This window comes from Gymnoscopelus microlampas (assembly GCF_963454915.1).
Source record: "Gymnoscopelus microlampas genome assembly, chromosome: 20".
Taxonomy (NCBI): Eukaryota; Metazoa; Chordata; class Actinopteri; order Myctophiformes; family Myctophidae; genus Gymnoscopelus; species Gymnoscopelus microlampas.
Genome location: NC_139957.1, coordinates 15,615,970 through 15,633,327, shown reverse-complemented (window position 1 = coordinate 15,633,327; position 17,358 = coordinate 15,615,970). Strand labels below are relative to the sequence as shown.

General features: G+C 41.6%; 1 protein-coding gene across 2 annotated transcripts in view; it reads right to left on the bottom strand.

Annotated features, from left to right (window-relative positions):
- Window positions 1-17,358, bottom strand: part of atrn (attractin) — a 166,234-nt gene that overhangs the window by 97,531 nt on the left and 51,345 nt on the right. For both annotated transcript variants that reach the window (XM_084043855.1, XM_084043856.1), the window contains exons 12-17: window positions 15,997-16,226; window positions 13,234-13,355; window positions 10,612-10,750; window positions 9,939-10,120; window positions 8,656-8,875; window positions 7,678-7,863 (exon numbers count right to left, since the gene is read on the bottom strand). In XM_084043855.1, the coding sequence (XP_083899981.1) occupies window positions 7,678-7,863; window positions 8,656-8,875; window positions 9,939-10,120; window positions 10,612-10,750; window positions 13,234-13,355; window positions 15,997-16,226 (1,079 nt within the window). The remainder of the gene's footprint in view (window positions 1-7,677; window positions 7,864-8,655; window positions 8,876-9,938; window positions 10,121-10,611; window positions 10,751-13,233; window positions 13,356-15,996; window positions 16,227-17,358) is intronic.

The following is a 17,358-nucleotide window of genomic DNA, read 5'->3' as shown; positions in this document are numbered from 1 at the left end:
TACAAAAGCATGAAATAAAAAAAATAAAATAAAAAAGGAGGTCTGCGGTTACTTTAGTAGTTACTTACACCAAAAAGTAATGCGTTACTGTGAAAAGTAACTTTTAAGTTCACGTTTTGGCCAAAACATGAATCTGCCTGTTACAGCGCCACCATGAGGCCAGCAGGAGGCTGCGTTAATGACTATTTACCAATGGACCGAATGCCCCCGCCCTCCCCCAGGTAAAAATCACTAAATAACGATAGAAAGCAATACATGATTTTTAGCGGTGCCAACCGCTCTAAGCTTGACTTTGTCCGTTTGCGCGTCCGTCCGTATGTTATGAGCACGGGATGAGCACGGCAAAGAAGCAAACAGCTATAACTTCAGTTTGCAGCATGCCACCACGTCCAAATTTGGTATGTGGACTTAGACCACCAATAGGGACGAGCATGAATTGATGACGTTATCAAAGAGGGGTCCAGGGACCCCCGGCGCCCGTATGAGCACGGGATGAGCACGGGATTTTAAACAGCTATAACTCCAGTTTGCAGCATGCCACCAAGTCCACATTTGGTATGTGGACTTAGACCACCAATAGGGACCAGCATGAATTGATGAAGCTATCAAAGAGGGGTCCAGGGACCCCCAGCGCCCGTATGAGCACGGGATGAGCACGGGATTTTAAACAGCTATAACTCCAGTGTGCAGCATGCCACCAAGTCCACATTTGGTATGTGGACTTAGACCACCAATAGGGACCAGCATGAATTGCTGAAGCCCCGCCCCCTCTGTCTTCCCATTGGCTGGCCTTCAAACAGCCATAACTCAAGTTCGCAGCATGCTGTGGAGTACAAATTTTGTACATGGACTAAAGCCAGCAATAGGGACTAACTGTCATTACTTAAACCCCGCCCCCTCTGTCTGCCCATTGGCTGGGCTTTAAACAGCCATCATTCCAGTTTGCAGCATGCTACCAAGTACAAATTTGGTAAGTGGACTCAGACCACCAATAGGGACGAACTGAAATGAGTTAAGGCCCGCCCCAAAGGCACCGCTTCCTTCACACAGGGTGTGATTTTTTTTTAACACTCATATTTTAATTATTATCATTACAAACTAATAAAATAACCCTTGTTGTGAAAAAAACAAAGTAGTCCTTGAAAGTATCAAAAGTACAGGCCTACTACAATTTCTGCAATTATCAGATTAACAAGCTCACAGTTATTTTCAAATAGCCTATGTATAAAATGAAAATTAGATACATGTTTCATAATATCATAATTTCTATCTGAAAAGTAACTAGTAAGAAAGCTTTCAAGTAGTTGTAGTGGAGTAGTATTATTGGAAGTGGGAAATACTCAAGTAAAGTACAACAACCTGAAAATTGTACTTGTACAGTAAATGTATTTAGTTACTTTCCAATTCCACCACTGTATTTTAGCATACTTCAGTGGTGGAAAATGTACTCGCATGTTTTACTTGAGTAAAAGTATCAGTACTACATGGTAGAAGTACTCTGTTACTAGTAAAAGTCTGGTATTATAAATTCATGAAAAGTACAAAAGTATTGGTATCAAAATGTACTTTAAGTACCAAAAGTAAAAGTACAAAAATGTTTGAAAGTAGTTGTGAGCTTAGATCGGCTATGTTCAAATAGCCTACATATAAAATAGGGCTTTGAAATGTGTAAAATAGGACCATTAGTGGCTAATGTATTTTATATAATGTCATAATTCATATCTGAAAAGTAAGTGGTAGAAAGTTATTTATTTTAGTTTGTTTTGTTTTATTTCGTTTGCATTTATCATTGTTATTATGGCTTATTATCAGATGTGGACAGTAACTGATGAATTTGTAAATTTACTTGAGTAGCCTACTGTGTGTGTGTGTGTGTGTGTGTGTGTGTGTGTGTGTGTGTGTGTGTGTGTGTGTGTGTGTGTGTGTGTGTGTGTGTGTGTGTGTGTGTGTGTGTGTGTGTGTGTGTGTGTGTGTGTGTGTGTGTGTGTGTGTGTGTGAGATTTGTGTGCGTGTAATTTGTAGATAGGGACAACACTAGTTGTCGATGCAAACATAACACTTCAGGTCCCTTTTAGTTAGCGCATAGCAGTGACATATGGTGCCTTTTTGCCTTGAATATTCATGAAAGGCAGAGTGACATGGTTTGTTTTTCGCCTTGAAAACAATGAAAGGCATCCAATGTTGCTATAGTCGTCAGTATGCCTAAATTGTATGTCTTTCATCCACGTTTCCCCATTCAGACAGTATGGCATGAATACAGTCTCAAAGGGGAAACGTTTTTATTGTATTAGGACTCATATATATTATATATACATGTTTTTAGTGTTTTAGTGGTTATTTTGTGCTGCACCACTATAGGCTATAAAGATATCCATTTAGTGTACTCGTTTTGAATCAAACCTGCACTAATTTGACTTAAAAAAAAAAAAAGCCATATAAAAAAATACAGCAATTCATTGGTGTGAAAAATAAGTAATGTACTTTTACGTGTACTTAAGTATTTTTAAAAGTATTTACTCTTGATTACTTAAGTATATTTAAAAGCAAGTACTTTTTTACTCTTACTTGAGTAACATTTTGACTGAGCTACTTTTACTTGTAGTGGAGTAAATTTAAGCAGGAAGTATCTGTACTCTTACTCAAGTACTGGGAAAGACTCTACTCTGTCCACCTCTGCTTATTATGCAGGGGCGTCGAATGAAATAACGGCTCTATTGTTAAGTAGTTAATGTGTGAATTACTTTGAAACTAATGGCCAGTGGTCAGTATCACCTCAAGACAATAGGGAGTAGTATCAACACCAGTCCACAACATATAAATACTAGATCTGTAAGTAAAAGTATTATTGTCATTATTACAATTGTTGTATGACTATTACCTGCTTATGTAGGGCTTCTAGCGCCACCCAGTGGGTGTTCGTATTGAGCGCAGGACTGTGTGATTTGATGTGGACTGCGCATGCGTCTGTGTGACGACTTCCGGTTTAGTTCCGGTGTAGTTGTAACTGCGACATGCATTTGGCCTTCAATATTTTTTTGTCAGTTCCTTATTGTCAGTCCGTTTAACACAATGTTACAATATACGTTTACACGATATAGTCATGTATAGGTCTTGGATTGACTAGTGTCATTTGGTGAGTCTGTGATCGATTGCTGTGGTCCTCAAGCCAGAACACTTTACGTCACATTTGATCTTGCGCGTGCGTACATAGTTGTTTTCGTCGACGACAGACAACGCAACAGTTAGCGTAGATGGTTGGTATGATATATATATGCATGAATAATGGTTATTACTCAATGGGATAAACTCTTTCATTGTATTCGTATATGTTGCTTATATATCTATGTATGTTGTCGTATGATTGACGTTATTTTCTTTTCGAGTGTTTCTGTGTATTATGCAGTTCATCTACATCTAATGTGGAGACCCAAAGCTAAGCTAATGTGTGTACTGGTATTTCAAGGCCTGGCAGAGAATAACGCTTCGTTTGTCGTAGTTTAGATTTGCGTTGTGAGCTGCACGTCTGCTATTTGCAAACATTTTTGTACTTTGGGTACTGTAAGCACATTTTAATACTAATAGTTTTACTGAAGCACATTCATTCCGGATCCTTTCTCATAATACAGTACTTCTACATCGCAGTATTGATACTTTTACTTAAGTAAAACATTCGATCACTTCTTTCCACCATGCCATTTCATTTATATTTGAATCACGTCAGTTTGCAATGCAATTCATAGCTAAAGATGTATAAACCTGTGTGATATAGTGATGTTATAGAGTACTGCTAACTGGGAAAGCAGTCAGTCCACACCATGCCATTTAATTTCTATTTGAATCACCTCAGTTTGCAATGCAATTCATAGCTAAAGGTGTATAAACCTGTGTGACGTTTTATAGAGTACTGCTAACTATTGTACTGCTAACTGGGAAAGCAGCCAGTCCAGCAGGGGCCATTCACACACTCTCTATGTTGTCTTGACAATGACGTTGACTCTAGTACCCCAGATGCGATGTTACAAGCAGCTGACCTGAACGTTGTGGTTGTCCTATGCTTATGCTATGCTAAACAACACATATACAGTAACGTAAAAAGGAATACATAGGACAAGAAATTAATTTATATACTATTGCTATAAAACAACAAATGTAGCCTACATGTTAAAGCATACAGATGCATTAACTATGTCCATGTGTATGATGCGACAGATTGAATAGCATATTATTGACTTCATTGATGCGTTATTGTTGTTGTAATGTGTGAACATGATGGCGCTCAAATATTGTGCATTTACATTGAAGAATGTCAGCTTGTATGTAATTGTAATTGTGCTGAGACAGAGTGATTCACTCACACGAAGGTTATTGTTATTTACCATGCTCGAGCTGTATACAGCCTTCAACTCCAGTCTGCAAATCGGCCCAGTGATCTACAGGAACCACATCTCGTGGCCCACTGTCAACATTACCCAGGACCTGCGCCCCAGACCTTCACTTCAGTTCAACATTGGGCATACATTTAGCAATATTGACCATGATTTCATAAGAGTGCGTGGCTCACACTGAAATGTACAAATTAGCTCAGCTCTTATAGCATGGCTACACGCTATACAGTAGTTGTGTGGGGGTACTGCGTCGTTGGTTTGAGTCATTAGATGACATTGTTATGTTTGTCATATGTTTTGCTCCCAATTTGATTCGTATTATGACTGTTTTCATTGCCCACATTCCATATCCTAAAGCCAATTTACAAGCTCTGATCTATCGCGTTTAGGAGTTCTAACGCTGCCATGACCAATGACTAAATTAGTACAACAAGCTAACAAACATGTATCTGTTTTATTTAGATTAATTATGTGTGGCAATGTTTAAAATAAATGACGCACTATTTGAAAAGTAATGTGTACATGTGTCTGAAAAAGGTGAGTCAGTAATGAATTACAGCAACAATGTTAAAAGGCAACTGCAAAAACAAACTTCCAAATGTGTAAAATGTATAATCATTTGAAAATAGCAGATGTACAAGCTCACAATGCTTGTAGATCGGCTATTTTCAAATGGCCGAAATGTATGGGGCTGAAGTGGTTACTGTATGTTTTGTAATGAAAATCTACAAAGTAACCACTGTCAACGTCACATGAAGATGTGTGTTTTTAAAAACAAGGTACATTTACAGGTTACTATGTGTATAAAAAAGGAAACTCATCAGGCTCAAAGAGGAGTAAAATGATCGCTGCCCATCCATATTGTAATGTGATCATTAACATGTGAGGCAACTGGTGACCTGAGCCATCATCAGGATTCGGTTATATTTGCATTGAATGAAAGCACACTGCATAATGATAGAATGGCCTATGCATTTTAGCCATGTGAAACAATGCGGTTCTATTTGCATGTAATCATTTTATGTAGAAAGACTATGTATTTTATTTGAAAACATGTACAGGTTAATATGTACATAAAAAGGGAACAGATAATGTATCTACAGAGCATCACCTCATGTCTGCTTTTACTACGCAAAAGGGTACTATGAAAACATTTTTCAGAACCACGCTGCTGCCCAAAGCAGAAAGCACAATACAACAATACAACCAAAACAAAAAATATGTACATGTGAAAGTCAGAATCTTCAATAGATCAATGTCTATAGACTAAGATCACTGTGCAGGAATATACACAATGCTTAGTCTTTAGGGTGGTTGTGTTCCGTTTGATATCCTTCTCTTATCACACCAACTCACGAATCTTGCTGCTGTGTTTGCACATTGTTGTACTTCGCCCAGCAGATATTATGGGAGTTTTTTGACATTGGTCATGTTTTCAAAATCTCCGTATGTGGTTGTAACCAAAAATGAAATCGGGGCTTCATTGTGGCGTAAATAGATTCAACTCGACACTTATTAATGTTTTGGTGCATTCTATAATTTATTACAAAATTCTGATGCCTCCATAGTCTGTCTACCTCTCTGCAGAGTGTGACGGCATGAAGAGCTCAGTGTGTAGAGGGGTGGGCGGGGCTTTAGGCTGCGTGGACACTTCACGGACCTGCTGCTTTTATGAACAAAATGTGCGCGTAAGATCAGCTAAAACTATGCTAAATAAAGGTCCGACTTTATGTTTGATAATTTTTTGGGGTTTATCGTAAGTACCTTATATTTATTGGACACTTAAATGTTTTAGGTACATTCTGTAATGGATGGGAAGTTATAAGGTGACATTTCAATGCTGTTAAATGGACACAGGATCAAGCCACAGGATCAAGCCAGGGAGCAATGGCCGCGGTGCAGGAATGCCAAGAATGTTCAGATCTGAGAGGGGGCATGTTCAGACCTGAGAGGGGGCGTGAGAGGGGGCGTCTCCCTGCATGAAGCCAAGTTGCAGCAACCAATCGGTGGCAACGAAGCAATGACGACGCGTTCCAGAGCCTTTTTTAGCAAGGCCGCCCCCTTTTTCCCACAAACAGAGAATCCCTGACCAAATCACGCCCCGTTACGCCCATTTTTCGCCTAAGCCACCTCCCCTCTTTATATACCTCGAGAGGTTAACTCCCACTCCCTCATATGCCTTTGATCTCTCTGTATAGAGGACGGCTCGCTTCGCTTGAGCCGTCCTAAAAACAAGCACATTAACAAAACAACAACAACAGGGCGCTGACTACTACACAACAGATAAAAAAGCAGCTGGGGAATGTGTTAACAATATACATTATGTTCTAATCTCCAAACATGTACCCCTCAAGAGGCCTTTGAGCCAGACCTTAATTGCACCTGCCTCAAAAGGTTAAAACACAACCTTGTCATACCACCCCCTCCCCCCTGCCCCCTTGTCATCTATTGGAAAATTGTAATTAAAATGGCGTCAAAGAGATTTAGATTAACTTGGCTGATTCTCTGGAGGATATTGGGTTATTGCCGCAACAAAGGCAATAGAATAGATCACAAAAATATCATGATTGGAAAGAAATGGCATATTGTGTTTTTTTTTGCTTCAAAATATGAGAAACATCAGTTAAATGTCATTACATAGTGCTCCAATACATAACCTTCAGCAGGAGAATATCAGTATGCAGACTTTATTCTACCATTTCCCCCTTCATTTTCTTTATTATGTGTATCTTTCATTTGTCCTTAGTTTACCAATCTCTCAAAGGCCAATTCAAAAGTCACGTGGGACTGTTCTGGCTTATGTGAAGGTTAAAGCTGTGGGTTTGGTTAGACAAATAAGTGCATGATAATTACCTGAATTTTCTACTTTTGTAAGTCATTGAGCCGACAAAATACATCCCTTTGAAGTAAGGGGTCAGCACACAATGAACCTTTTTTGTTTGTACTGTACGTAAATGAACGTTAGACTCATTACTGTTCAAAGATATAAAGTCTGCCCTCTTTGAGCACTTAAAGCATAATAACCACGGACCATTTATATTTGTGAGGTTCCCTTTGAACTTCACACGTAAAGTATGCCAAGTTTTTACTTAGTCGTAAGAGAGTGTCTCACGACGAAAAGAGCAGATTTACAAGCTTGCGATAAGTCACATCGTAACAAGCTAATGAGCTTGTAGATCAGTTATTTTTGCCCCAGGATACCGTCACATGACTAAGTATAAATCAGGCTATATGTACCAACAATGACTAAGTTACATCTAGGGCAGGAAGGAGGAGATGACATTATGCTTACGTGGACAGCTGTTCATGGTGTACCACTCCATGCACTGTCCAAAGGGGAAGGAGGCAACATAAGCGTTGGAGTCGACACACTGCTTCATGTTGCTGCACCACATGCACTCTGAGCTGCTGCTGGTACACTCGTTGCAGGTGGCCCGCATGGCGCATGGCGTCCGACACTGCTTGGCACTGTGATTGGCTGGAAATAACAGGTTGGAGACGAGTTAGGTTAAGAAAAGCTTATACTGTAGTATCATGAGTGAGTAGTACAGCTTTAGCATGGGGGAACATCTAATGGAAGATGAAGCCAACCCCTGGAAGTACTAGGGGTGTTAGGTCTCCATCTTATCTTTCTGTTTAAATTGTACTTATTCTTTTTTAACTTTTTGTTTTTATGGAACTCTTTATACACTGTGTCTTAAGGCTTAATGATTTATGTAAAGCACTTTGAATTGCATTGTTGTTGTGTTGTACTATACAAATAAACCTGCCTTGCCTTTTAATTACCTAATTTGACGTTATTAACCAAAATAAAAAGCACTGTGGAATTATTTGAAGTATACCATACTGTATACTTTGTTATCTGTATTAAGGAACGATGGTGGAGACAGCGGCGATTCAGGCAAGAAAACAAAAGTAAACATGGAAAAGACAACCTCTGATTGTTGACTAGAATTGAAGGAGAGGATGCGGATGAAGAGAGAAGTAGAGTTGGGCACACTGTGTACCGTCTAGTGTCAAAGAAATAAGGAGTCAGGAGGTAGAGCTCAGCTCAAAATGTCTCTGCCGCAATTTTACCCCTGATAATGACTTATAAAAGTCAAATTGAAATACTGTATATCACTTTTTCATAATTTATGTAATTTCCAGAAACAAGTCTTACATTCAGTCCAATACTGTGATTAATATTTGACCACTCTTGGTCCCCAGTCTGCACCCACTCACTGGAGCACCAAACCAAACGCCATCCATTTCTTTTCTCTCGACCCACCTGGGCGTTCACACAGGCTGCCATTGACAGGGTTGATGCAGGTCTGAGCCTTGAGGCCGCTGGAAGCGGGTTCAGCCAGGTAGCCACAGAAACCTGCGTCGCTGGGCTCTCCGGGCAACCACTGCAGAGAGGTGTTGGTGAAGGGTGACATGTCCTCCCAGCACCAATATGACACATTGATCTTCCTCAGCCCCACCCATGGTGTCACTGTAGCTTTGTACTGTAACGAGATACAAGGTGGAGTCGGTTTTCTCTCATAGGATCATTAAAATTACATTTTTAAAAGCTTTATATTGAGGCCCTTTGTGCCCCCTCAATGAATCATGTACATACATATAAAACAAATAAACATTAACAGCATTTGTAAAATGGATATTGATGGAAATGAGATATCTATACAAACACGGGTCTCTGCTCTATATGTAGCGTCTTGAGACAAATTGTTGTGATTTGGCAAAATAATACAATTTAATTGAACATCAAGGTACGTTTTTCATCTTTTAGAAACTATGCGTGCACTTGGGTTTAAGTGGAACTTTCATGCATTAAAAATACCAATGTAACTTTTTTGTATGAATTATGAATGATGCTTTAATTGGGTTGTAAGTGCAAGTTTTATGCATAAGATGCATCTTCTATTGCACTAATCAAAATCCACAAAACCCACTGGCCTCTCTGTGTGGCAGTAAGTGGAACTTGAACTTGACTTAATAGACTGTGTAATCCATCTCAGAAGAAATCAATTGAAATGCAGTAGTAGTAGCGTAGTAAACAAAGAGGGCTCAGTCTCTGGCAGCCCTAGGTTGAATTACTGTTTGAAATGGATTTAATTGCCTTGCTGGGATTGACTGATCATGTCTAGAAATGGCTGAACTGCCCTAAAGGGTAAAACTCATCAATAGAAGCACTACAAGTAGGATTTTTGTGATTCAAAGTCTTTGGGCCCACAGCAAAATTCTGGAGGTCTTAATCTTGACTGGACTCGCACTTTAACCACTTTTTTGTATGCAGCCCATGATGCCAGGATACAACAAAAATATTCCTCTTGTACAATTTTTTTTTTGTCCATGACCACCACCACTATGACATGTGTTCTCCTGTGTCTCTCTACGTGTCGTGTAGATCGGATGTTTTTGGCGAAGAGATTTGGTATAGACGGAAAAGAGCAGTCCAAGACAAGTACAGGTCTGTTTTACTAAGAATAGAGGGTTTAAGTGGCAACGCTTCACACTTATGATCGATGTTCTCCTGAACTCCACCACAATGATCTGTGTTCTCCTTACCACAACACTCATGATCTGCAGCTCTTTCAGGACAAAGTCCACCTTCTTTTGGGTGGTGAGGGAAGCCAGCACAGCGTTGTGGCTGCGGCAGGCCAGCTTGGCGTTGTCGTACGAGTCTTTGGCCGTGAGAAACTTCAGGCAGGAGTTACCCACCAAGTGCCAGGTCTCGCCACACACGTTCTCTGGAGAGCAAAGAGACAGAAACACAGGGACATTCAGTAAAGAGAGATAAACATTCACACGAGAGAGAGAGAGAGAGAGAGAGACATGCTGATCAGTGCTAAAACCATAGATATTTATTTATATTATCTAAATTATTTTGCCATTTGCGTGACAATTTCTTTGTTGATGTTTATTTCCATTTCTGAAAGGTTCTGTTATGAAGTCACGTTGTTACATAAGGTATATCAATAGAGACAGAAAGTGCGGGGTTGTGTGAAATAGGCCCACGTTTGTGTGCGTGCAAGCACATCTTTATTTGCATAAAGGGATGCATTATATGGTGAGTTTGTCATCTGGTGTATATGTGTGACTGTGTGCCGGAGAAAGAATGGCCATTTATGACAGCAACCTGACTTATCCTGTCCAGTGTGTGCGCAGACAGCGCACGTAGGCGTAGGTTTATTTGCATTATGTGACATTTATTGAATGCAATTTCAATAGCAGCAGCTACCTGGCAGAGAAATGCACTCCTGGTTGCGTGACTCCCACTGGCAGTTCTGGTCCACAGAGCAGCTCTTACAGCTGGTCTTCTTACTGCAGATGAAGGCAGGATTGTCCTTAGGACAGACCTCATACTCTGCTATGGCACCCTGGAAATACAGTCAAATAGAATAGGGTAGAAAGAGCCAGATGTGGAAAAGGTGCCATTGGCTTTGCTGTGGTAGCATCCTAAAAGAGACAACAGTACAGGAAGAATCAACCACAATACACCAAGGCAACTTTAACAGAGCCTCCAGTTAAGATTCCCATTAGTGTTTTACAAAGAAATGGGAAAGTGCTACGCCTGGTGAGGTACTGGTAGAAACCAGGTAAATAATTAAATATACAACAAATACGAGCCATCCATCTCTTAAGCGTTGCAGGGGATGAGGAGTTATTACATTTCTTGCTGCACAGTGACAGCCGTTTGTGGTGTATATAATGAAATATTAATTTCAGCACATACTGTATGGAATGTGCAAGAATTTCATTAAGACGACGTGAGCCTTTTATGTTTATGAGACTCGGCTGGGAAAGATGAAAGTGCTTGTGCTATAATGAAAGACAATTTCATTATGCATGTAGCATGCTGTATAAGAGTTTATTTATGAACACCCAATCATCCAGCGTGAGAAGCACCTGATGCGTATTTAGTAGAACTTGATGGGGCTTGAATATTTACAGGGTCTAGTTAATACATAAATATGCACACAAACGGGTTCATTTATCTTCATTTGCTTGTTAGCTTGACAGATTTACAAACAGATTATTTCAGGATCAAAAGGTTGGAGGTTCAGTCCCTGCCTAGGGCTGGGCGATATGTACAAAATCAAATATCATTGACCAAATAACTTCTTTTTTTTTATCCCACATTTTTAGCCATTAGACTGTACAATGAAGCACTGGGGGGGGGGGGAGAGGAGGTGGGATGGGGGTTGGTCAGCTAATTTATATTTATATTGTAGTTAGCTGTGTTTTTTAACTGTGTTGTTTTTTTGTTTAGTTTTTTTAAATGTTTTATTCCACGATTTTTGTAACCCATTTTTTCACCCAGTGCCAATTGCCTAAGCTGTAATCCTGGGCGCGACTTTCCCTCTGCAGCCTGGGTAGAGCCCCGAACTGAGCTCATGCTTCCTTCAATGCATGAGGAGTGAGCAGGCCGCTTCTTATCACCTGACAGGGGGGGAGTTTCCCCGGTAGGACGTAGTGCATGGAAGGAACACGTTATTCCAACCAGTTCCTTTCCCCTCCATCAGGCGCCCCTGCTGACCAGGGGGAGGCAGTATAGAGACCAGGATTACTGCATGTTTTTGTGAGGGCATCTACGGGGACACGGGGAGAACATACAAACTCCACACAGAAAGGCCCTTTCGCCAACCCACCTAGGGTTGACCAAATAACTTAATGGATTTTAATTTTTTTTTCCCCCCCCAATGTTTGTCTTCTTGCCGCTGTTTCTATCATTGTACCTTCCTATAGGCTAGTTAGTACATTTAAAGGGGAATTCTGGGGAATTCACATCTCACTTGTTTGAGTTTTACTGATTAGTGCAGCAAGATTAAGATTGACATCAGGCGCATGTTTACACTTTAAAATCATACTGTGAAACTTTTCAATTCATTAAAAGTCATTATCTCCGCCAGGCCGGAACGGCCAGAGGTGGGGATAATGTTTTCGCTCCATCTGTGAGCATGATAGATATAATCATGTAACAGAAAAAAAAGATTGTTTGTACGGTATGTTTTTTTTTTACATGCATATATCATAAACTGTGAACCCACTTTAATACTCTTTCCGAGTTTCACTTTGACTGACTTAAACAGGCATTTAAACTAGTTGTGCAGCCATAGATGGTATGAACAGATCGGCGTAAGCTGTGGTTTGGATCTACTTTTGAGGGGACAGACATTGTACATACAGTATAGATAATAAAAAATCACACCCTGTGTGAAGGAAGCGGTGCCTTTGATGGGTTTATTTAATTGGGCTTTATATGAACTAGAGAAACAATGTTAAATCCCTGTAAATTCATTGCAAGGCTGGCCTCCTGGTGGCGCTATAACAGGGCAATGTGAAAAGGGGGGCAATTCTTCCTGGGCCTAGTGGGAATATGCGTGGAAAGTTTCACGGAAATTGCACACTGCGTTCATGTGGTTTGTATGTGTTGCTTCTCGTGCTCATCCGGACGGACGGACGGACGGACATAACACACAGACACGGTCAAATGTAAGGCTGGCCTCCTGGTGGCGCTATAACAGGGCAATGTGAAAAGGGGGGCAATTCTTCCTGGGCCTAGTGGGAATATGCGTGGAAAGTTTCACGGAAATTGCACACTGCGTTCATGTGGTTTGTATGTGTTGCTTCTCGTGCTCATCCGGACGGACGGACGGACGGACATAACACACAGACACGGTCAAATGTAGAGCGGCTGGCACCGCTAAAAATGAATGATAATAATGATCTTCTTTTAACATTACTGTGCCAGAGCCCCTTCTGTAAGGTAAAGAACCTGTTTGTATCACTACATGGCCTGACCTCTGCGAGGTAAAAAAACATGTTTGTTGCCTTACGTAGACTGGGCCAGCTTCCTTACCGTGGCAGCGGTACAGTTGCTTCCCATGGATAGACATTTGCTTGAACACCACTGGCAGCCATTGGTGTTGGCCGTGCAGCTGTAGCAGTCATCATACTGGTCACACATCTTGTCTTCAGCATCTGGATGGGAAATGGCAAATTACACAACTAACAAGTATTGTTTTCAAAATTAGATTTGAAAACACCTGCTATAATTAAATTACTGACAACTACAGTGCAGAGAACATCTGCACTGTAGTTGTATTTGTCATGATTATGTGTACCACAGTGAAATGACAAAAATGACCATAAAAAGCATGGGTGACACGGCAACATGCACAGTCACTCAGAAGAATAAAAGGAAAATCCCGCCATGGCCATACTAATCACTCAATAACAATAATGGCATAATGGCAATCAGGAATTGCAATTACCAGGGTTGAGGAATTACCAGTATGGTTGGAATGTGGTTTTGCCCAAATTGATTGCCTGGCTAATAAATCCGGTGGAATGTGTCTTTGGCCAACTGGATTATTTAGCTGAAACTATCAAACTAATAATATCTTTTTCAAACCAACCAACCACAAATGACCCCACTCATCAGCACCATGCATCTGGCTGGAGAGCTGGCCTCCATCTCCCTTATAACCCAAGAGAGATAAGAGTTCTGGGGAGAGGAACCAGGGGACATGGCGCCTGCCAGACGGCAACAGAGCAGAGGCCAACACGCCACGGTATTACATTTCCGTGAGAGATATTCCAAGGCACGGTTTTCATCCCCTGCCACCTCTGTAGGATCTGACCTCCCGCAAAATGAGACCGGCCTCGTTGGAGGAAATTGAGGATGTTTTGGTGGCCGTGATGAAACAGCAGAACAACACAACAACAAGAGTCTCAGTGGGTAGGAGGCTGGCTATGGCCTGCTGCCCTGTATCATTATTCACACCCCCCACACACACTGCAACAGTCTTAGCCAACAGAACTGGCCCTTTAGCACTTACTGTAAAGCCAGTGAAACACAGGCACACATACGGTATAAAAGGTGCATACAAAATTACACACTAACATGGCACATGCAGACTAGACATATGCATGGACGCACCAGATCCAATCACCAATACCGATGTACTCACACCGACACTCACCCCTACTTAACGCGCGGCCAGTTTTACCATTTTCAATCTGACTCACAAGGCTGCACCAGCTGTGTCACAAACAAGCCTGATCAGACCGCATGTGCGCCACACGCTAAGAGATAGGAACCTGATTGAAAGTCACGGTACCACAATTCCGATGAGAAAATAAATAATTAAATAAATGAAATCTAGAATAATATCAAGACAGCCGAAGCATATGTCTTCAATATGTGCAGCTGCTGAAGATCAATGTGATTGTAGGGACATGAGCCACAGGCTGTGGGATTGCATACAGGGTGAGAAAATATTTTTTCCCCATCCCGTCGGCCAAACTGGCAGCAGGAATCCAAGATTTACCATTTTTTAAATATATGCCATGTTATATTTTAACATGGCAGTGTGAAGATGTGTTCTGTGAAGCTCTCCACTGATAACTCAAACTGACATAACAGTGACGGTATACATTTTTTATTAAAGGCTCCTCAGATTCTCTCTGGTAGAAACGTTTTGTTTTGTTTTTCTCTTTAGATAAGGCCTTTATAAATAATGACATTATCTAATTAACTGTATTAAAGTAACGTTAATAGAACATTTTCTTGTTCATTTGCCTAAAATGCAAAGTATTTCCAAATAGCGCTACAATGGCATTGAGACGAGTAAGACTCAGAGAGATGAGGCGGGGCTATGTGGGCGGTGTGTGTGTGTGTGTGTGTGTGTGTGTGTGTGTCTCAACTTGCTGTCAGAGAGACGAGAGGGCGCAGCTGGTATACTGATATAGTAAGATACCACTACAAATATTCAGAATCAAAAATTATTATTTTTTTGGCTTTTTCACTAGCGCAAATAGGCATTTTTCGGGTCAAAATTGTTTTTACTTTCCCTCCCATTAATGCAAAAATAGTTTGGTCTGTCACATGACACATTTTCCTGTCTCTGTCCGTGACTGTGGCTTGAGGCACGTGGGCCTTCAGTAAATTGAAGCTCATAAAACAACTACTTGCGGTGTACCATGTCCCAGAAGTGGTTGGCAAAGATCTCCATAGAGCGTCAACTTGCCCATAAATTGTATTTTAGACATCATAAATGACTTTGCTATGACGAAAGTTCAACGCTTGACATTTGGAGTACAACACTAAACATGCCGCACCAACAGTAGCTTACTGGAACTAATGAGATGATTTGGACCTGGTTTTCTTCTGCAGTAAAGAGAAGGCTAGTATAGTATTGTACATATTTTGCTCTAACATTTGAAAGAATGAGTGGTGACTGATAAAAACTGTTTATTTCAGACACAATAGGTCCAATAAAGCAATGATATTTGTTTATATGTGTGTGGTATTTGTTTTGTCAAATATGCATTTCCCCCCATGTATTTAAGTTATCGATCTGACTCTAATATGATTGCATTTCAGTGGTAGGGCTACGACCACTGATTTAACCTATATTTGGATAAAATTGTGTGTGGAAGCAACGCATCGCCATGTGATGCGTTGTGAGCTTGTAAAAAAAACGTTCTTTTGTATGGGGGTCCCTGGCGCAAAATATTTTCGTATGGGGGTCCGTGGTCAAATACATATCAATTTAGGGGTCGTTGGCATGAAAGTTTGAGAACCACTGCGTTATAACGCACATGCGTCTCAACCTACATGTGCTGGCGTTGCAGGAGACCAAGAGCTGCTGCTGTTGCTGGTCCGGGGAGCTGGTGCTGCCCTCCCATGGCATGCAAGCCCCCTGGGTGGAGTTCCACTGGCAGCGGACCCCCGGCCAGGCCTGGCTGCAGGATGCCAGACTGGAGAAGGCAAAGCAGCTGGGAGAGGTGTAGGCCAACACGTCGCTCAGCAGCAGGCTGTTGAAGCCCCCAAAGACATACATGACACTGAAAAGAGCAGGAGAGAGAGGGGGCAGAGGAGGGCAAGAGAGCGTGTAAGTGTAGATGAATACAGAGCATGAACTGAAAACCTTTCTCTCGATTGAATTAGGGTTAACATCTGTGACACTTAAGAGGTAAGAATAAAGAGCGAGGCAGGGAGACAAGAGAGAGAGGGGGAGGTAATGAGACACACAGACATTACGAGAAGAAGAAAAGGAGAGAGACAGAGGCAATGCAACAGAGAACGGGGTAGAGAGAGAGACGAAAGGAAAACGTTGCAATGAAAGCCGCCACAAATCTGATGGGACATGGCAGCTACGAGTCAGCAGGGAGGCAGGGGTGAGATAAAGGTGAGAAACAAGCAGGGTACATGAAAGACACGGATTAAATAAATAAAAAAAGATGGGCGCAGTTCTCTCTCCCTCCAGAGACAAATCTTTCCCCCTTCCTTCCCCAAGGTCAAGCCCGGCTCAGAGCGCGAACGGCAAACTGTGCAGGAGCGGTCCTTAGTCTGACAGTCTATTCCTCTATCCCTCCCTTCCATAGCAAGTCAGTTAATTCCACGTACAAGCACCCTCTTCCTGTGCGAGCGGCCCTCGACAGCTACCCCACCCCCACCCCCTCCGTGCTGTGAGGAGCCGGGGCGCCTCCCGGCGGAGCGCTGCAAAAGCCACAAGGATTATGGGGAGGAAGCAGCGGTAGGAGGAGGAGAATAAGACAGAGGGAGGGAGAGGTCTCCCTCAGAGGGGGCTCCCATCAAAAGCACCTGTCCAGCTGGGAGAGAGGATGAGAGGAGGAAGTGGAGACAAGAGGGAGAAAAGAAAGATGAGAGATTGAAGGAGGAGGTAAGACAGGATGAAGCCGAATTTACGCTTTGTCAACTGAAACGGTAAATAACTGATTTTCAACTTTGTGTGGCGGCTTATGAATGAATTAGCCTTCAAGAGGAGAGGAAGTGGTGGGGGAAGAAGGAGGAAAAATAATTTAACTATATAAGGAAGTGAATAAATGGATGAATGGACGGACGGACGGACGGACGAACGAGTCAGTGTAAGTTGGAAGCTGTCAGTAATATCACAGAGACAAATTCCTGTACATTTTGCATATTGGATGCTTAAGTGAGTCTAATGAATAAGTT